Source organism: Accipiter gentilis, chromosome 6 (assembly GCF_929443795.1).
Source record: "Accipiter gentilis chromosome 6, bAccGen1.1, whole genome shotgun sequence".
Classification (NCBI taxonomy): Eukaryota; Metazoa; Chordata; class Aves; order Accipitriformes; family Accipitridae; genus Astur; species Astur gentilis.
In genome coordinates this window covers 3,706,642-3,728,659 of record NC_064885.1, presented here as the reverse complement: position 1 = coordinate 3,728,659, position 22,018 = coordinate 3,706,642, and the positions used below count along the sequence as shown (strand labels likewise).

Here is a 22,018-nt window from a genome sequence, read left to right as displayed (position 1 = left end):
CCCTATTAGCGTTTCTTCAGGTAGATTATTTCCTGGGAGATTCTAGATTTCTTTGAAGAAGCTGTCTACTGCCAGGAAGAGGTAGTAGTCACTTGTCTATATTTTGTTCTGGAGTGCCCCTTAGAACAAGATGTTTATAATCTGTAGAATGTTATTCAACTGTTTTGTAAAGAATTTAAAGTCCACAACATTTTAAGCCTGCATCCTTTCCTAACGATAAGTTTAAGAAAATACTTTGTCAGGCTGAGAAGGTACTTTCCAAAGACATTTTACCTAATGTATGAACTGCTGTTACAGCAAAAAAAAATGATGAATTAAAAATAATTCACCTGTTACCTTCCTCTGTGCCCCTCCATCCCCTGTTTTGTTTGTTTTGGTTTTTGGTTTTTGGTTTTTGGTTTTTTCAATCAAAGCAGCTGTAGCAGAAAGAGCTTAGTGCAGTTTTGTGGGAAAAGTCTGCCACCCTGTTATCTCTGTGTAATTTGGAATTACTACATCCAATGTGAATACGAAAAAAGCAATAGTAGAGAAACTTCCCTTTATCTTAATCAGGTATTTGAATAAACATATTTTTCATTGAAGAATGACTGTTTAAAATATACATATCGCAAATATTTGAGATTAATAATACAGTGGAGGAAAATGTATGGATGAGAAGAAAACAATGCATCAGATATACATCTCCACATTTGATAAGTGTCTTTTTATGTTATGAACAGCTGTGATGCCATGTTGCATAACTGGGATAATCTACAATAACATACAAATTTTTATTGTCATTATCAGAGTTCTGGCACATTGACTTTTTAAAAAATAATCCGAATCTTAACATTTACTAAATTGCAAACCTAATCACTTTTAGGGCTACTAAAACTGGTGATACTATGCAACAAAAATGCATTTATGTGAAAATCAGTAGCAACTCCAGCAAAAACACTCTATAAAAAAGAATATCAGAAGGTGAAAAGATTACTCAGAAATCTAAGATGCTTTTAAACAAGATTAAGATAAGGACCATTAGGGTTCATGTTGCCGACCTGTCTGCATTAAGATATATCTTGCCTGGTGCCTGCATCTTAGATGATTCATTCAATATGTGTCATATCAAAGTCAAGGTATCCAGCAGGGAGAAAAATGCTAATGCTTATAAATTTTAGTGGTAATCCATCATGATGAATTAACTGACCTTTCTCTAGTAGCTTTTTTTACAAAATAAGCCTTGGACAATAATGTTAATGTTGGTGTTTGGGTCGGGTTTGGGTTTGGTGTTTCGTTTTGGTTTTTTTTCTGTGAGGCATTGTTGGTTAATTTGTATCTGCTAATTGTTGAGCCGTAACTTGGAAGTAAAATTTTTAAAATAACATAGTTGTTCAAAAGGGTTTGAATGACTGTTTTCAGCAGTAAAACTTATGAACTGGTAAATATTCTTTGCTTGAGAGTCCAAGTTTGTTTACTACTTTTTTCTTTTTCCTACATCTTCAAGATGTAGTGTTCTCCATTGATTGAGATTAATCATATTTCTTTTGTATCTGCTTTCCTTTACAAAGCTTTAACTTTCGAGGTCAAATATCAGTATTACTCAGTAGTTGCACAGTGTTGCTGTGTATTTTGCATTATACTGTATCAAATAGTTTTGTAGAGGAAAATGTCTTGGAAAAATGAAGAGAATTTCAAGAAATAGTAGCCTTAAAAGATAGAAACAGTAACTGCTTTGTCTGTCTCGTGAACCTCTTAGAAGTGGCTGAATGATCTAAATCTACATTTTAAAAATTATTTGCTATACTCTGTGAAGTATTTGTTTCCAAATGTCTGTAAAATACATGCGTGGGGTTTTTTTTCATACCAGTTGTGTTACTGTTTTAAAATGCAGGTGACCATTGTTTGAGGTTTACAGCTATGGTGCTATATGACTTTTACCTCTAATGAGAAGATAATAGAAAAGGAAAAGAAAACAAATATGGAATTTTTAAGTGTTTCTTATATTGCATTAACATTTATTCTTTTTGTATGTATAACTTCCAGCAAATTAATGTTTTTAGGAGAAATTAGTGGAGAATAATGAAAAAGTAGCAAGACTTTCTTACAACTAAACAGTAACTGCTGGAAAATTGTTGAACCGTCTAGAGCTTTTGCTTTGTACTACAATGGTTCCAAGGGCTATGGAAGAGTAACTAACAAATACTGCGTTGGAACAAAGTGGTCTAAGGCATTTGTTTCCTAGAGCGCTTTTCTTGTGGATGACCTTTTTTTTCAGACTGACTTATTTCTAGTAAAGTTAGTTGGTATATCCTAAAGAACGTTCTCATACATCCTATATTAAGGGGTGGTTTTGACTTTTGTTCCTGTTCACCAGCTCTTCAGTGGGGAGCTGGAATTGAGGTAGAGAACAACAGAACAGACAAGGTAAAAAAGGAAACAGGAATTACAAGGCTAATTGAAAGCACTGTTCCATTATTGAAGTAGCACTTTGGTAACTAAGGGTATAATTTAAAAGCAACTAAAACCACAAAAAAAATCTTTTTTAGGTCACTTTATCACAGATGCTATTGAACTGGAGGTTTAAATATAAGGGTAAATATTTGCAATACAGTCAGCTCTAACAACAGTTAGTTGTTACTTTTCCATGCAAGTGAGTATGTCACGAGTTTTATGTACAATAAATCTGAGACCAAACTATTCAATATCCAATCTTGAATAAATCTGGCAGTCTCAATCCTACTGCTAATGAACAAATACCCTTCATCGTAAGTTGGCATTGCAGTGTACTATGTTAGTTAGGAAGGCGGAACTATTAGCAGGTAGGTACAGACCAATTAATGCTGCATTGCATTTGGTGTTTTCCTTGAGACTTTTGGGGTAAGGTTATAATGATACATACATAGTAACTTTTGTCACTTGCAAAAATTAAATGCTGAATTTCACATTTGAGTTTCCATGTATCTCATAATTTTAAGAGCTGCTAGTTCGGAGTTTAAGTTCTGTCAATCGCATCCCATTTTCCTGTTCTCTTGGCTGATCTTGTTTTCTTCAGTGAGAACAGACAGGATTGGGTGACAGGAAATCCATTTGGACTGGAACACCTCTGTTTGTTGTCTTGGCTCCCTTTCCATGTTTAAGGTATCAACCAGACCTGTAGTGAAGTTGCAGACAAGCGCTGCTTACCATTCTGTTGACAAACAGTTCTTGGCAGTATTACACAACTTTAGGCAACCAGGCCTTAACAATACTAATTAACTCTGTGAGCAGTGTACAGCATGGCAATAGGTCTAACTTGTGCTGTTTTCAGACGGACTCAGAATCTTCAAGTTCAGTCTAGGTAGTTATTTGGAATAAACGGGAGGGACCTCACTTTAACCTCTGACTATGGCACTCTTCTGCCATTGCACAGCAATATGTCTGCATTGGATGTGAGCCTGAGTCCTTGAACACACTCTCTCCTGGCCTGGACATAAATGTGCCACCCCTATATATGACAGGCTGAGGGAGGGATACAGTTTCAGTGTTAGTTCTGAATGTCTGGCTCTTCTTAGTTGAAGACAGACCCGTTTTCTTAGTGAGATTTGTGTGAGGTTGGTAGAAATTTTTTTTTTTTTTAAGAAGTCTGTGTCAGAGTGGCAGAAAACTAATTGGTCATAACACTGAAAAAAGAACAGAATGTTTTCATTTCTAAAACTTTCCTGAAACAGTTTTGTAAATAAATTGTAAGAAACCCATTTTTTTCTACCATCAATAAAAAAAACAACACTGCCTTCAGACAACTTTTACTTATTTAATAAATTACTTCAATAAATTTACAAAAGATGGTAGTCTGTTTAGCCAGGCCTATTAAAGGCATTAAGATTCAAGCACTGGCTGTTAAAATGAGTAAATGGCAATATCACAAAGTTAAACAAATGCCAAAAAACATTTTCCAGAGTACTGGGATTGTAACAATACCATTAATGAGGGCAAAGAGGTTTTAATGCAATTTGCACATTCTAAAGTTTCAAAAAGAGGTTTTGAGTTAGTGCATTATTAATGTTCTGAACATCTGGAACTATGTAAGAGCCATAGACATTGAGCAAGTGCAGGGTTTCCCCACTAGGTCTGATGCTGACTGATTTCCTCCCTAGCGAAAAGCTTGTTTTAAGAAGTTTGAGACAGTAAAATGACAATATCCAGATAAGAGATAAACATTCCACAGTGTCTTTTTGCTTGTAATGTATATGGAGGAAAAATTGGAAACCATTAGGTTTGTGCAGTTAAAAGGTGTATTTGAAATTAAATAGGAAAATAGTTATTTGCACCACAGATGGTTGCTCTGTGGTGCAGTCGTACTGATTGCAGAGTGCTTATGCGAGGGATTGCCTAGTAACGCGGGGTGGGTCCTGTAAGTTTGCTTAAATGTTTTCTGTTAGGTGTGTTTAGGTATAATATGCAGGGATAAATGCTTTATGAAGAGTAATATTCTTTTCAATATTCCTGTTGGCAGCTGTAGGAGTATTTTGAAGAAGAGATTTACTCCTATGTGTAAATATTTGCAGGATGTTGGGATCTGTTCACACCAACTACGTTTTATGACACAAATTTGTTCTCTGAAGTTACATACGCGTTAACCTTCTGCATAATTTTAATGTTAGAGAATGTAATTTACACTGTTACAGCTTTAAAATGATACAGGAAACAGAAGGTTTCAGTGTGTCATCTAGTTTTAGATGCTTTAACTATAGCTAATATCCAACATCGCGTTCATTGGGATGAAAAGAAAGGAGGCCTTTAAACAGGCTGGCATATCAGGGGTAAGTTATGAAATAATTGTAAATTAATAATGATACTCACTTTCTGCACAGCATTTGCTTTCTGCTCTCAAGGGAAAGGCATTCTCTTACTCCAGAAGCCTTATTTGTTTGAGTCAAACAGCTGCAACGGTGCTATTACAGTGTGTAAGAAACCCTAAAAACAAGAAAAGACTTTAGGGAATAGAATTCTGTCATCCTTGCTATCTCAAATTATGTGCAAGTACCTAACAATAAAAAGTAGAGCAAAATGATGGAAGAGTAATTAAACAACACGTGAGAAGCACTCTGTGTCTCTTTCCTGGCACTAACGACTCTATGCAATGCCCCCTGGAAGTCACTGGCGATTTTTTTTTTTTTTTTTTTTTTTTTTTTTTTTTTTTTTTTAGTGACTGCAGAGGGCTGAGGTAGGGCTCATGACACTGAAGTGACCCTTTGGGGTTTTTTTTCTTTTTCTTTGAATAGAAAGGCTTATTGGCAGATTCTAAAGCCGTGGGTTTTTGCCTTGCTCTGCTGAAAATCTTAGTAAAGTGATTTCTGTCTGTTGAGGCGTAATTTTGGGAAAGTGTCACCTAAAAAAGCCAAATTCTAATGACTCAAAAACTACGCATTTCAGCATTTGTACCTAATAATTGTAAATGGAATTTTGTTTTACTTGTTGTCCACTGTTGTTTCTTCGTTGATTGTTTTTCACTCTTACTCCGCACTGGTACTTTTCTTTCTGATCTTTATCTCAGCTTCTTCATGTTTTATGGGGTTTTTTGCTCCCATTAATCATATACAATATCTACCTTCTATTTTTTCATCATTTAAACATTTAAATATCTGTAATAGAAACTATCCAGCTATTGGGGCCCTCACATTCATCCAAAAGAACAATTTTCAGGCTTGATGTACATTATCTGAGGTGTCTTCTGAGAGCTCCAATGGCTCCTGTAAATCTTAATGTGATTTCTGAAGTCTACCATTTTGGTTTTTCCCATTGACTTGGGGATAACGAAGACATGCGTGTAAAAATCACTGTGTGTAATGGAAGATTTCAACCATTCCATCACGATGCTCTTTTCTTTGCCTCGGGCAGTGAAGACTATTGTGGTGGTTTGGTTCAAATAGAGAAGAACAGTAGAAGAAGGAATAGTGAAGTTCATACAAAAAAAATTAGAAGGTTTTCTATAAACAGGTATATAATCTTTATCCTCAAATTACGCTGGCAAGCTTCCTTCTTTCATGCCATCAGTTCAATCAAGTTATTCTGCCAAACTAAATTTGAAGATGGAGCTGGCAGTTCACACCCTGGCAAGATGATTTCTTGGGTAATGATAGAGACTACAGCAAACATATTTCCTTGAAATAAGAAAGCCAGAATAGTGCTGAATTACGTTCCAAAGGAATAATTGAAGTGCTCTATAGCTGAAGTTCTCCTAAACTCTTAAAGCTCATGCTTGTTTTATTACAAAGATTTATTAGAATGTTTTCACTTAAATTTTTTAACCTCTCGAATTGTTTGGGTTTTGGCATTTTTGGTGGTTGTTTTTTTTCCCACTGTTTGGTTACTGATGGCTTATTTAAATTTTGACCATCCATATGTGTTACACACAAAGCAGGCCAAGTAAAACGTTGGGCTATGTCAAAGATAAAATTTTATCTTTGGGGGGTGATAACTGACAATCTGAATAGGTGCACAATACATGTTTTCTTTCTTAAATAGTATGACAGGGTCCTGGATATATGCACTGGTTATAGAGTAGTTTTCCTGATTGCTGGGAAATAAGAGACAATCCAAGCATTAGATATGCTTAGAGAAGTTAGAGGAGGTGATCCAGCAGCTTGCTGCTGAACAACAAGGTTCTTCCCCCTTTCCTTGTGATCGTTCTTGTGCTACTCTGAGTTTTGTGTCAACTGATTCAGATCAGAACAAAGGAAAAATTGTTTGGTCGTTCCCCCCCCCCCCCCCCCCCCCCCCCCCGCCGCGCCACGGTGGTTGGTTTTCTGCTGGCCTCGTGAACTGAGTTGGCTCATCAGGAGGTCAGAGAAGTGTCAGAGATAGTTCAAGGGAAGAGATAATATTGCACACTCGAGGAGGGGAGCATGATCATCCCTTTTACTGCTAGAGCTCAGTCTCAGGGATGAACCATTACTGTGCTTTTTTTAAAACCACGTTTCTCAGTGCTTGACCTTAATATAAGCATCTGTAAAGATACTCATTTGGAAGTGCTGATCTTTTTATGAAGTATGATTTATGTTATAAAGTTGTTAGTATGAAATTGCAGCGTTGTTAACCGAGTCTCTTTACCACATATTAACCAAATAAACTGGAGAGTTACTCAGGTGAATATTCTGGGTGACTGGAAATTTGGGTGAGGTGATACGAAAGGAATGAACTGTTCTGACTTCTTGTTCTGTGGAAACCCGCAGAAACTGTGGGAATGGAGGAGCTGTTTGCTGTTCGTATGTACTGCTTACTGCAATCAGACATTTTACACACGGCCGCTCCTCCAGTACACAACGGCTGTTGTGGTTGAGTGTTCTAGCAGTTCAGTGCTCTTGGCTCAGGGGAAATTTCTAGGTCCCACCTTATCTTTTTGAATTACTGGCTGCAAAGAATGAACAAATATACTTTCTGTGGCTTACAGAACTGTTATGGTGACCAGCAAGGGACTTGCAATTATTCAAGTGCCCTGTGGCACTTGCTTTTTACATAGAGCAGATACACTTTCTGGTAGCATCTGCACATCATATAAAGTAGAATCCATAGCGACAGTCTGTGGCAGATTATTGGGTATTATGTCTAAAAAAATTATATGCCATACTGGTAGATGAGTGTTTTGCTTGTGAATTTCACACCCTGAGAGCTGTGCAGTTTAATATTTTATTATGCTGTTAGTTTAAATACCCTGAGCATACAGCATCAGGAAAATAAACGAAAAATCTATTATTGTTTCTCACTTCTAAGCTCTGACTTGTAAAAGTGCTACAAGCTGAATTGTTGTATCTAGTTAACACATGCTCCAGTTTCCATTGTAATTAACACTTTCTGCTTGCATATTTTTCCTACCATTTAAGTAGTAACTGCATTGAAAATGAGTTTTCACAGTCACGAAGTTTGCACTCTGTGAATGTTAGAGTCCAAATAGTAAATAACAATTACAGTCAACATATCTTTTTCCTCAAGAGCTTTTAATGAAGGGGAGAGAAAGTGGGATAGAAAACAATAGTTATTAATAAGGAACAATATACAGAAGCAACATTATTTTTAAGAAGGTGTATCTTGCACAGGTTACTTTGACATTCCTGTTGTTCTGAACCTGCAGAGTTCCTGAGAGGTTTCCGAGAGGTTCACTGCCTGATGTGGTAGAGATGCGACTTCTTCATGTGTGAAAAACACTATATATAAGCTAAAATATACTTGAAAGCTTACATTTAGGTAGCATGTTCTGTATCAGCAATGTAACAGCATGTAAAAGAATTTAAATATTGAATATGTTGAAAGGGATACTTGCACTATTTTAAATTCAGAAAAAATCTAATTCATTGGAAAGTCAGGAAGCCTACCAAATCGTGTCTTAGAAAATCATGCCTTAGACTTAGTTGCTAATTGGGTAAGCAACCTTCTTGGTGATAAAACTTAATTAACTGGTGTATTCAAAGGAGTATTCATTGCATTTTGATTCAGTTCACAGCTCATTAATGGATTATTTTTAGCAAAAATGTTTTGAAACAACTTGCACAAAATATAAAGTTTCTGATTTTGGCTTACAAATGAGCCACTTGGCTTGTTGGTAGCCACATTGCAGTGTGTTACATTTAAAACTGTTTTCAGCTTTTTTGTCCTGTTTTTGATCATGAGGTGAGAAATTATTTTCCTAAGAATCAGATATTCTGAGAAGTCTGCGGTTCTGTCTTCCCACATATTTTTGTGGGGGAGAATGGAAAGGGGGAGAGGGGATAGAGTTGTCTGCTTTGAAGAAATACGCTAGCTTTTTTTTTTTTTTTTTTTTTTTTTTGATTGTGTGGTATATATGGGAAGGTATGTCAAGCATTTACTCTTAGGGAAAAAAAGATGGTCCAAATCACATAAGGTCAGATAATCCTTTTTCACGTGGGAAGGAAGGGTACTTAATTAAAAAAAATGAAATCCAAACACCACCCCAAACCAGAATATCATCTCCTTACTTAGCATGGCTTCGCACAGTTCCAATGAGGTCAATGCATTTATGGTAAAGTTTGTGTTTAGGGATCCTGCTTTCAGGTTTTCCTCCCCAGCATTAGATTCTTTTTGTGGGATAGATAACAGGTTATGATTAATTCTTTGTATTCATGCTCTTTTATCTACAGAATCCTATCTTATCTCTTGTTTGTTATAGAAATGTTATATACTTAACTTTGGCAGATTGCTGTAAAATTTTCATTCAGTAAAGTCATTGAATAGCTTCTTGCTGTGTGAGATTAATTGCTTATTGTTCCCTCCTTAATTGCTGCTGACTGAAGTACATGTTTCTAATAATGGTGACATTGGTGAGGGTCATCATTTGCATAGTCATGATAGCGGAAAGTTTTATCGCTTTGCATTTCTCTATCGTTTGGTTCATTCTTTGACTTAGGTCTGGAATTGTACTGATTTTTCTGTTTAGTGGTCCTGCTTCCCAAATGACAGGTTTTAGATGTCTCCAGGAATCAGAGCTGATACTGTTCCCTGTTATGATAATTTATCATTATGTAATTACCTATTCAGTGCTAAACATTGTGCATAAAATACATGGTTGTTGCTGAGAAATTGTCTTCATTCTCTTATGTGCACTGATTTGCTGTATAACAAGGGAAAAATGACTCGCCTTTCTGAGAAAGTAAAAAGAATATTAATCTTTCTTAAAATGATATAATAACTACATGTGTAAAATGCCTTCTATAAATGTAAAAATGTTTTCTCTGTTAGTGTTAACAGAAAACTAAAACCTAAACCCTGATACTCTTCCACTCTTGGAGTCAGTTCCCCATGACAGGCATCTGCCTGCCCCCATTTACTGTGTGAGCATTCATGGACTTGGTCAGCCTCATGCCTAGGACTACACAGCATGTCTGTTTGAATCAGTTTTCCCAGGTGGTACTGTGCTTCACTGCTGATGTGCCACTAAGACAACCTTGTCTTTTTTTCCTCTTTATTCTGGAAAAAAAAAAAAGAGGTCAAAGATGACTGAGCTTGGGTTTTGACTGGTGAAGAAGAGGATGGCAGTGTAGGATGCTGACTTCATTCATGAACAGTTAATAATTTTGGTTTTGATTCCAGACCAGGATCTAAACAATCCTTTTAAAAATAAGTTTTTTCTGGAGAGCTCTCTTTGCGTGAAGGATTGCGCTCTCACTGGAACGTGAAAGTGTAAGGATAGCCTAGGGTTGAGTGTACAAGCAGTTCTTGTAACAGAGAAAGCTGTTGTCTTGGTTAATTTTAAAACCACAAAAGAAACCCTGTTTTGAACCAGGTTGTTTAGAAACAGCTGCGACAGAGCTCAAAGACTGAATACTTCAAAGGCTATCCAGATTGTTTTGTGGTAAAACATGTTGGTTTTGGGGGGGAAAGACTTCATATAAAAAAGCTTCTTTAACTGTAGAAGCAACATATTAACCGTGTTATTCTAGAGTCTTTGGTGTGCAAAACATTTCATTTTTCATTACTGTTGTCGCCGTTCACATATTCCATTATTTAAGGAGGTTATTGAAAAATTGATGGTATGTTGGTACCAGAGAGACATCCTGTAGGCTGCAGTGTTGATTTATGGCACATGGAACACAGTTCAGTGCTTCAGTTTCCTGCTGGTGAGCGGCACTTTGTCATTGTCCCTAAAGAAAAATCATACCAGTGAAATCCCCTGTGTTTCCTCCAAGTTGAGTGATGCATACTTTTTCTTTGAAAATGATTATGAATTATTCACCTTTTATTGTGCTGGAGTGTGCACATGGTGATCAGAATCTTGTTCATAATACAGAGTTTTTCACCATGTTCAGGGTTTAGTTTAATTATGTAGTTGAGTTGCACAGTAGCTTTATCTATTTTCTTTTTGTCCCCCCCAGTGTGTCTGCCAAGGCTGTGCGGGCTAGCACAGGTTTTTACCCCACATTTCCTAGCATATGTAGGTATCTCAACAGGAGTCTTGGCCATAAATGTTTGTTTTTCTTTCATGTTTGCTTAAAATTTTCCTTGAGAAAGTAAGTACAGTACTTCTAAACTTAAAAAGACACTTTTCCCACACAAGTTCTTGAAAACCAGACACTTACATGGTCTTAAAGTTTTATTCTTCAAGCTCATTTTCTGTTCCAAAGAAATGGTAAGAGAGATCTAAGTGAAAAATCTCTTGAAATAGCACAAGTAGTAGTGATATAGATTTCCGATTGAGGGCAGCTTTCTCCCAGGAGATGTGCTGAGGAGAAACTCCATGATATAGACCACCTGTTAGGAAAATTAAAAGGCTGTATGAGCTTTCTTAACTCTAGAAGAAATGTAAAATGTCAGAATAAATGTGTGACTTGGGTTGAGGTCCCTTCACAGCTTCCTGGGTTCTGTCTCTGGACTGTTGAAGTCTTTCCAATCAAATGTAACTTTTCTTATAGAAGAAAATAACCTGCTGAGCATTCATCAACTTCAGAAATTTTGTTCTAATTTTAGAATCATGACTATCTGTGCGAGCTTAAGTTTTTAAAATTGCTTTACTTTTAACTACTTTTGCTTTAAATACATGCTCTCTTATTTTATGCGCTTGATTTGATTTTTGCTGTACCAGATGGTAACGGTTAGCAGTCAAATACACATTAGAAAATCTTTCTCATCAGCTGAAAAAGAGAGCTTCTGAAAAAAGCAAGGAATGTGTGTTTTCCTCTGGAAGTTGTACTTAGATGAGCATACGTTCTAGTTTCATTCCTTCACAATGTCTACTTTTATTTCAGGACTTTTCTAAGGTCTTTCCACATTAAAATTCCTCTCTGTGTTGCCTAGTCTTCATATTCCTTAAAACAAAGAAATCAAAGTCTCTGAACTTATTGTGTTCCCTCTATTCTTTAATTATTGGGTTTACAATACAATGCTTTCTTTTTCCTGATGGCAGAAAAAATGTTTAATTTTTTTTTTTTTTAATCTTTTCTGTTTTGCAATTATGAAGCATTTCATTACAGAGGCTCTGTGACACTTTGGGAAAGGAAATCAGACAGAAATTGATCTTGAGTTAGTACTCTGCAAACCAAGTCTGGTTCAAAAGAACACTTCTTTGCATTGCTGGTTGTAGCCCCACGATGATAATAAATAGTTGGGGAAATGTGCAGTAGAAAGGAGGCGTAGCCTCTCCTCGATAAGAATAGCATCTTTGTGTGGCCTGTTTCCATTAAAATGCTGCATTAAATCACTTTATTTTTGGCACATGAAGAAAAGATTACCTGTGCATATGTATTTATATGGGCATTTGGTATTTTTCTCCAGTTTTCCATTAACAGTGGGAAATTAACGTTCTATTTTGAAAGTAGCTTTTACTTCACAAGTGAAATATTTTGGGCACAGCTATTTTCATGTTCTCTTTTAATGAAATCTGTTAGAATTAGAAATGGAGAAAATTCAGTTTGAAGCTTAAAATAATTCTTTTTGTGAATAGATAAAAAATATTAACGTATCAGCTTAGTCATTCAAAAGAATGAATTTTAAATACCTCCTTGTATTATGTTAGATACCTCCCATAAACATGAAGAGGTTTCTGTGCATCAGTATTGCTTAACCTTTCATGAAAATCTAATTGAGTGCGAACAACTGCTTAAATAATTCAATGGACTAAGTTATTCTTGGCTGGTATAGTCCCAGCGTAGTGCAGTGCAAATGTCTGGGTGTCAAGCAAAATCGAGGTTTTTTCTTTTTTGGTGAAGAATGTGAGTAAGAATAAAATCACCATTGAAAAAGTGTACAGGTTGATTAAGAAGGAAAAAAGATGAAATATAAATTAGCTCTGCCAATTTTGTAAATGACTGGTGGCTAAAAAAGTGCATATTCTTTCAGTCCTTTTGAAAGCATGTAATATTTTTGGTGATGTTGATAAATGTTATTGGGTTTCACTGCCTTCTTTTCATACATGTGACCTTTTATTCTTGTTAAGGGACACTGCACTTTTTATAGTACTATTTTTAATAGTTCTAGAGTGCTATTCCAAATTTATTTTAAAGATTTGGATAATGGACCTTAGATTTTATTGGTTAGTTGGCCCAAATATTTTCCCTCCTGTTTTTGGAAGGAAACTCAGCTTTTTCCTTTCACACGAATCCTTCCAGGCAGTTATCTCTTGTCCCTTCAATCTTGTATTCCCATTTCATTATTCTCTTTATTCCTTCTACTGTTTCCTTTGTGTTCACTTTTAACCTCAAAGGACTTTCTGTTGTTGGTGGTGGTTTTTGCTTTTAACTAAAGGTGGAAATGGAATTAATTACTGATCCCATGCCGCCCCATGTTTTTTGTAAAGTGTTGTTTCCCCCAAATTGAAGAGTTCCAATAGTCCTGGAGGTCAGTTACCTATAGGGTTCTGGGTCATTTAGTACAGATGCTTGGCAACCCTGTTAGTTCAGAGACCTGTCAAATAACTTTTGCTAATTCTGTACTTTTCCAAAACATGTTAGTTCTTGAAGAAATTAGCTTAATATGAGCCTGTGCTACCAGTATGTAAGTGATGTGAAAAAGTGGGTGGAGTCTGGCCATATACATTCTCCAGGGTTACTTTGAAATAACATGAATTTAAGGCCACTAATGTTTAAGTGGTGTAGTAAATGCATTTACTTAATGACTGAATACATTTTGGGATTATCACAAATATAGAGACCGTTTCATTCTTTCATAATGTTGGAACATTCAACCAGGTAATTAACTATCATGCTGAACACACTAGAGCTTGGAGACCAGTGGGAGAGTGATTTGAACAAAAAGTTACAGCTGTAGCTAACCAGCTGACTCAGCAAACTGCATCATCCTGAAAGCTTATTAAAGGTAATGCAATACCTATGGAATTAGATACATTATAAAAACATCTGTGCCTTGAGATCATCAGAGGATTACTTTAGTGGAAAATATTATGTCCTCCGTACTAATAGCTTAAATTTGCAGAAGGATCTGTCAGAGTGTATAGATTTTTTAATTTTTTTTTTTTTAGTTTTTTTCCCCGAAAGGAAGAGAGGAGGCAGCTGATGCAGAGGCAGGTTGGGTTGCCCTGTGATATATAAAACAACCTGTACTTTTTTTTTTTTTTTCCAGACAGTCCAAGTGGTGGGAAATATTTTGCAGAAAGACAAGAAAACTACATTTCTTCTTGACATTCTCTCTGGCTGTAAGGGTTTTCAGTAGATGCAGAGGAAAAAAAAAAAGCCTCTTACTTGTTTGGTTTTGACACCTGTTATTTTCTGTCAAGATACAAGCACTGCATTGAAGCAAAAACATTTGATAAAACTCTGTGTATAAATTTGGTATATGCCTCCTCTACTCCACTGCTGCCTCCTGTTGTTTAGATAAGATAAAAGCACTCGCTGAAGGACTGAGTTCCTCAATGTCTTGAAGCAAAACAGAGTTTATGAAATCAGTGGAAGAAGAGGAGAGGAAAGATACAGAAATTAATGTCTTCTGTTATTGAAGAAGGTATAAATTATATTTATATCTAGTATAAAATTTAAAGAAAAGGTATTTAAAATGTTAGGCACGCTGCTGGTGAAGTCTGTCTTGAGTAGTATGTTTTTAAAAAACTTTGATTCATACATATTCTTACTGATAGATGAAAAACTTTAAAAGATTTTACAAAGAGCAAAAATTATTTAATACTATTAAGTTTTATTGTTAGATATTTGGATTACTATCTCTAGTTTATTTAGCTTTTTCTGGTTACTGAATCGCAATATATATCAGTTGCAGATTTGCATCTCCGATGGTCTATTTTATGATGTATTTGTTCTCTTTTATAATGGGTTATTGAAACTGAAATGCTGGTAGGATGTCAAGTGTTGCATTCTTTGGAAAGGTAATAAGACTTTATTAATGCATGTTTAAAATACGTGGGGATACCTGTTTCATTTCTGTACATTTAAGTATGACTCAGATGAGAGTGGAAGAAGCACTGGTTTTAAAATTAGAGCACTATGTGTTGGAAAAAGTTTTACTTAAATTTATTTCTTTAAATGAGTAGGTTTTAGTTTTGTTCCCTCAGCCTAGCTAGGTTTCTACGCAGTTGGAATTGCCTTTGGATACATTTTCCCGACTTTGAGATTGATTTTTTGTACATGAGGAATTTACGGCCTTTTTCACAATGTAAGATGTGAAAGGAGTAGCAGAGCACAATTCAATTTGACAGGTTCTCTTGTCTCTCTCTGATTCTAATTATGGTTGCTGAAATAGTTGTTCATCCTGTATGTGGAGAGGTGCAGCTGGAAGCGGGTACATACATCTGCAGCTTCTTAAAATGTTTTTGGTATTGCAAAGTTAAAGAATAAATCTGTAAGACAGTTCCATAGTTATGCAGAAAAAGAAAACTGTTTAATGAGATAATCTGTAATTTCCCTAGTCTGTGTACTAGGAAAATAACATGATGTGTTTCAGTTTTGTAGGTGTAAAAGTATATTCTTCTCCATCTGCTAAAGCTTTGGGGGATCCCTTTATTCCATGTGTGAAGTCCCTAATCTACATGTCTGTATTGTTGTAGTTTAGGCTAGATTCCCTTTGGAAATACTTTCTATAATCTGTTGTGGGTATTAAGCAGAGAATGGCCCAGGCCAGTCTCTTCCATTTGGTGTTTCTCAAGAAACTTCAGGTTTTACAAACCATAGCTGGAAATTATGTTAAGATGCATATGTCTATATTACATTTTTTTAAAAAGCCATGCTACCACATAAGTCAGCCTTGAAGTTAAAGGGAAAATGTTTGTATTATGAGATTTTAGCTGCTTCTAAACCTGACACCACCTCTTCCTCACTCCATTTCATGTAAATGTAGAATTTTGGTGTCTGTGTATGGAATGTGTGTTAATGGACTGATAGTAAAAGATGATGTAAGAGTACATCATTATGGCAGCACCGTACGTCTTTGTGTGTCACTTTTACATGTTGGTGGATTGGATGATAACCCTGTTCTCTGCAAGTGACTGCCCTTTTAGTCCCAAGTGTAGCATAGCCCTCTTAGTTCTACCAAAACAAAGTCTAGTGAAGTAAGTCCTGTTGCTCAGCCTCCAGCTTGGCCATAGATGTCTGTTTCCCATTTCTGAAGTTTTGTGCTGACTGCATGTAGAACTTCTATTTGACCCTTCAAACACGTTTCCAGCCCACTGGAGACAGGCTTTGATTTGAAGCAGTGCTTATTCAAAAAGAAAATTCTGGTAGCAAACACATGAAGAGTTGTGCTGGGAAGAGGCTTTTAGATCAATGTTAGTCTCTCGGGAATCTCTGACTTTTTGCACTAAACAGTGGTGCCAATACTGTGATTTTTATTAAGAAAAACCTAATGGCTGTTTCCTTTCTCCCCCCAGCTACCCTTCATATCTGAATAACAATGAAAAGTGGAACTTCATATCATTTAAAAAAATATTACATAGAAACAAGATGAAAAAATACCAAAGTTTGGAGAAGTGGGTTTTTTTAGTGTATAATGGCAGACTTTTAAGAGAGTTACAAGGTATTTGTGTAAATTTTGTGTACCTTGAAATACCTTTTGTTCAGTTATCATTATATAAAAGTATGGGTAACGAGACAGCATATAGTTTTAAAGGTGCACAAGAATATACAATACAATTGTAACTGATCATTATTATTAAACAGTTAGTAGTTGTTAAGCTAGCCAATAAAGCCAGAGTTACTTTACTCTGCTGTCAGGTATTGCTTAGGTCATTCTCCTTTTTGTCCTGCGCTGCTCTTGAACATCCTTTCGTAGTTTTAAGTGTTCCATTGCTTTCCCAAGCACTTTTTGATGGAGGGATTATTTCTGTGATGCCTTTTTACTCTGCTGGCAAGGTGCAATCCATTCATTATGTGAATCAATGCTAAAATATTTAAGGAATATTTGATGTGAAGAAATTGGGTAGCAGGTGCTTGTAGCAGGACAAAGAGCTAGGGAACTGTAAACCAGAATAACTCATCATGCTACAGTGTTTTCTGTTAGACCCTCTCTCATGTCAGGTATTTGCTACTTCAAAAGTCACTGTCGGGAGGTAATGAATCCTGCAGACAAAGTGCATCCCCAGCAACTTGATTGCTGCAAGTTAACTTCTCAACTTCGTTAAGATGCTGGAAATTAGAATGAACTTGCCTTAGGGTAAAATACATTAAACAAATCTTTGGTCTTGCTTCATGACACGGGAAACCCCTAATGCAATTTTTGGCACTGTATAAAACAAAACAGCAAATGGAAAGGGGCAAAGCTTTTCCTTCGTGGACACATGATGAGAGGATTTTGCCTAGGAGTGCAACATAATGGCAAGAGATGTTGAGAAAACAGTTTCCCCCATTCCCAAACTTCAAGAGTGCTTCAAAAGCTGCCTAAAAAGGGGGATGCTGACAGTGACGAATGGTGAATCTAAATACTAAGCTTGTCGTTTCTATAGCTTACAGGTGTCTTTAAATTGCAGAAAGGAAAAAAAGGAAAAAGCTATCAAAGTAAACATCCTTCAGTGCATGGGAAGATGACAGATTCTTTCTAACAAGATTTTCTGCTCTCCTGGAGGAAGACCATTTGTTAATAAACCATTTGAGAATCCATTTTTAAGGGATTTAATAAAATATACACAGACTGCCTTCCACTGCAGAAACTATTATTCCCCTGGGTAGAAAAAATGACTGACTGTGGGCATTAACGGTCGCTTCCTGTGATTCCTGGCATTATACCTTGCTCCCATTTGCACTTTTTCAACCCAAAGTGAAATAATTTTTTATGAGAAACCTGCATTTGATTCCTAGCTCTTGTGAGGCATATCTGTGTTCTATATTTTATTTATTTGTATTCTGTCATGTCAATAATTCTTGTTGTCTTAGTGTCTGTGTCTGTAGCATGGGTATTGTGTGTGTTTGTGCATGCTTTCCTCTGTACAAGAAAGTTTCTGTGCATAGCAAACTCCATTAAATGGAAGAGGTAGCAGCTTTCGTGTGAATTAAATGAATTGTTGCATTCTTGCCAAAGAAGTTCATGAATAATTCACACATTTCCATAAAAAAAAAGTAGATTTTCTATTGTGATGGTTGCTGTCAATTAAACAAGAAACCTGAACTATTGTAGTCTAACAGATATTTACCTGGAGGGGCTGGGTAACCCACAAAAGAGAAAATATGTTTTCTTAAGAATTTGGAGGAAGGTTTTCTACTGCCATCTTTCCAACTATGAATATAAGTTATACTACTTTCAAATATGAGAGAAATATAATGGAATTGAGGGATTCTTTCTGAGACTATTAACAGACTTTGGTTCTCTTAATTTAAGAAACAATTTTTCTGCTAAGAAAGCTTCATAAGGGTGTGTTTGTGAAAAATACTGGTTGATTTCAGTAGCTGAGGTAATAAAAAGGAGGAGAAAGTCAGGGGCAAGAGACTCTTGGAAGTCAAAACATGGATAGTTTACATGAATATGTAAATGTCAAATTCAGTTATATCCAAATATATCCTGTCTGTATTCTCTTACTGGCCTCCTTTTGTCATGTATGGTGAACAGCAGGCAGTGCTAGAAGTGAGTTCAGCATAGATTGCTAAGTGAATGCCCAGGCAGACATTAGTTTCACAGAAGGAAGAATGAAATCTGGAAAGTTAATAATATTACAGTCACTGGCAGCTCTAACAGATCCCAAATGGATGTACTTAAAGGTATAATTTGTTTGATTCTTTTCTTTACCAGAATTATCTCCATATCATATCCAAGAACTGAAGGCATAGTGGCAGGCTGTGGATGGCAAGATGGACAGTCATTGCTCAGTCATAATATTACGACCTTTTATATAAAAAGAGATTACAGACAGGATGCTGCCAGGAAATGACAGAGCTGGTAGCGAAGGGGACAAAACAGTAGGACAGACACATTTAGAAAAGATGATTTATTCTACAGGAACATCTGTATTTGTAGGAAACTGTTCCTACTATTCATCACTTAGTCTCTCTGTGCTTGCTTGAGAATGGTGTCATGTCAGTAGTAAGCAAGTGTATTTCCCTGAATAGAGGCTTGGACAAAGCTAGTGAAAATTCAAGGATACCATAGTATTTGTCCCCTCTGAACTACATGTACCTCAAAAAGAACCGATCCAAGTACTTAACGTGGGAGAGTAAGTTCAGATCGTTAATTCTGAGAATGTGAAATACGCAAGGGTTCTTGTAAACAGTTTCCTATAAATTTGCAAGTGTTCTCCCTGTTAAACTCAAATGTGACAACAGTTAGTTACCGTTAGTTCGGTTTCGCAATAACACTTAAACTGTATGTTTGGACATGGGACAGATGAATTTTGTAACAATTTAACTGTTAAAGATCCTGAGATCTTGGTTGGCGTGCCTCTGAAAGCCAAGTGGATTGGAGTTAAGGGATGCTGTGGCTTTTTGAGCAATGAACTGGGGCGAGTGCAGGTTCCAGATGAAGCAGTTTATATAGCCTGAAGCAAAATGCTGAGAAAGTCTTCAGTGAGTGGGGTTGAGGGAAGTGCAGACAAATTGGGAGCATAACCATTATTACAGAATCTGTGAGTTTAAAATCTCTGTGTATATGAAGCTCAGTAAGTCTGCTGCACAATAGTTAGTGACACACTAATGATCACTGAACAGTAAAAGGAGTGAAATAAAGCATTCATTTCTGTCCACGGAACCAGATCTACTCAGTTCATTCTAAAATGTGTTGGTTGCCTTGCTTTTGTTTTGAGGCCAGTGCTGTGCACCATCAGACAAACATGTCGGGTGAAGGAGTGACTTTTTTGCTCCCTGTCTTCATAAAATTGAGTCTAGAAATTGATGAGAAAAGGGCATGACTGCTAACTGCAAAATGACCGCCACCCAGCTGACTTCAGTTTCTGTGGTAGTTTTAAACTTTGCTTTTTGTAATGCAATAAGTATTTTCATTACGTTCGCACTAAATGTAGAACAAGCCTTTTTGCTTGCAAGATTTGAGCATGTACTGGTTTGGAGTAAAATGTGTACAGTTCAGAATCTGGTAGGTATAACAAAGCTGACTCCCTTCAAGAAGCAGAGGAGGCTGTTGATAAACCCTACATCAATACTTCCTCCCCCAACTTATCAATGTAAATTTAAAAATACTGAATTATTATGGAAATTTCAGATATAAAGCTTGTTTCAAATTAATTTAGAATTTGTTTCCAGTCTTATGGAAGATGGATCTCTTTCTTGGTAAGCAGAAGAACAGGTAATTTCCAGTTTTCTTTGAATGACGTTCCTCTTGCTCTGAGGAATACCAGAAGATGCTCTTTATTGACCAGTCTTATAGTTTTAGAGAGTTTTACTTTGATAACTCAAAAATCTGCACTGTTTATAATTAGCAAAGTTAGCGGCCGTTGTGTTTAGAAACTGTTGCATAGCTGTGGATCGGTGTACAGTAGGGACACTTTTATTCATAAATACAAAAACTGAACAATATAATTTCACTAAAATAAGTGTCTTTTGTGTGCTTTATTTGAACGGTTCAAGTGATTGACCTTTCATTAGAGCTCTTCCAGATTTTTCTGTTTGTTTTCAGCTGTTGGACAAATTGAAAGATCGCTGGATGCACACTGGCTTATGGAGAAACCTGGAGCTGGTTAAGACAGTCATTGCAGAGCCTCAAGGAGGGGCAAAGAGTGACTTTGATGAACTGCTGAAAATATACTACGATGCCATAAAATGTAAAGGAGAAAAAGGTACGTTCTTCAGACATACGAAATAGTTGATACAGACTCTTCAAGTTTAAAAAAAAAGGGGGGGTGTCTTAAAGTGCTTAACAATTAGAATACGGGATGGATAAACAGTTAAATTAACCTCAGCTTAATAAGTTATTGTGATAAATGAGGAAGAATAACTGTGATTTACATTGTTGCATGAGGATATAGGGAAGTACAGGATGATGCATAATCCTAACGGTGATATTCAAAAGGCAGTGAGCTGTGTAAGGATGTGCAATTGTGTGTCCAGCAGGGTGCAGAGTGGCTTCTCAAATAATCAAACTTATAGTACATTGCATAACTGTGATTTACCATCTTATATTACAGCCACTATAGGTTTTCTTCTCGAAATACTAATATTTTAGTATAGAGAATGAAGAATGATAGTATGTCAAAAAATAAATAGCATGATTTTGGAGTGCAAAATCCAAGGTTTAAATTTTAAATTTTGTTATAGATACATATGGTTCTTGCATGATTAAGTACCGCTATGTTATGTAGTGCAAAATTATTTTGCTAGTTGATATTCAAAATCACAATATTATTGATCAAAGTGAAGTTAATCTCAAAGAAGTTTATATTTTTATATCCACCCACCTTTTCCAGACTGACACAGTGTATTATGCTATATTATGTTTAGCTCTTTAAAAGATGTTGGTGAAACTTTCTTCTGACACTCAGTTTATCACTGGGAATGATTTGTATATTCCTCTCTGGCTTGTTCAAGATGGAGCACTCCTTATAGCTGTATGCAGAGGAAAAGTTAGTGAAGGCTTGGATTTCTGTGATGCGAATGCCCGTGCAGTTATAACCATAGGTATTCCGTTTGCAAACGTGAAAGACCTTCAGGTAGGATATCAATTGAAAGAGTTGTACTTTATTTTTGTCATGTTTAAAACGCTAAATGCACACAAAATATTTTTTCTATATGTTCACCCTTGGACTTCTCTCAATCCCATTTGAATTCTTTGAGTTACCTTCTACACAGGTAAGAGGAGGGATAGCGTAGCATGTCTTGTGGACTCATTTGTCATTCTAAATAAATTTATATCATGCTAGATATATTGTAAATTTTTATGTGACGTTGCTAGTGAAGGCTATTGCATTTTCAAAATGCTCATTAACTGCATACTCTGCCAAGCAACAGTACATGTTTCCATCTTCACTCGCCTGTTTTCATACACTGAAACTTATGTCATTTGTACAGAAATGAAGTTACTTCCTGACTTACTGTGGTGTGGGGCATTTGGTTGTGAAGGTCTAGGATTAACACTAGGAAAATACTACTTTAAATAAGGCACTCAGATTGATCAAAAGATTATTTCAGAAAATAGGTGGAAAGATAAAGATAGTTATAGTGTAAAA

General features: G+C 36.1%; 1 protein-coding gene across 2 annotated transcripts in view; it reads left to right on the top strand.

Moving 5' to 3' along the window:
* BRIP1 (BRCA1 interacting helicase 1) overlaps positions 1 to 22,018 on the top strand; it is a 64,109-nt gene that overhangs the window by 21,928 nt on the left and 20,163 nt on the right. For both annotated transcript variants that reach the window (XM_049804040.1, XM_049804039.1), the window contains exons 17-18: positions 20,473 to 20,632; positions 21,381 to 21,502. In XM_049804040.1, the coding sequence (XP_049659997.1) occupies positions 20,473 to 20,632; positions 21,381 to 21,502 (282 nt within the window). The remainder of the gene's footprint in view (positions 1 to 20,472; positions 20,633 to 21,380; positions 21,503 to 22,018) is intronic.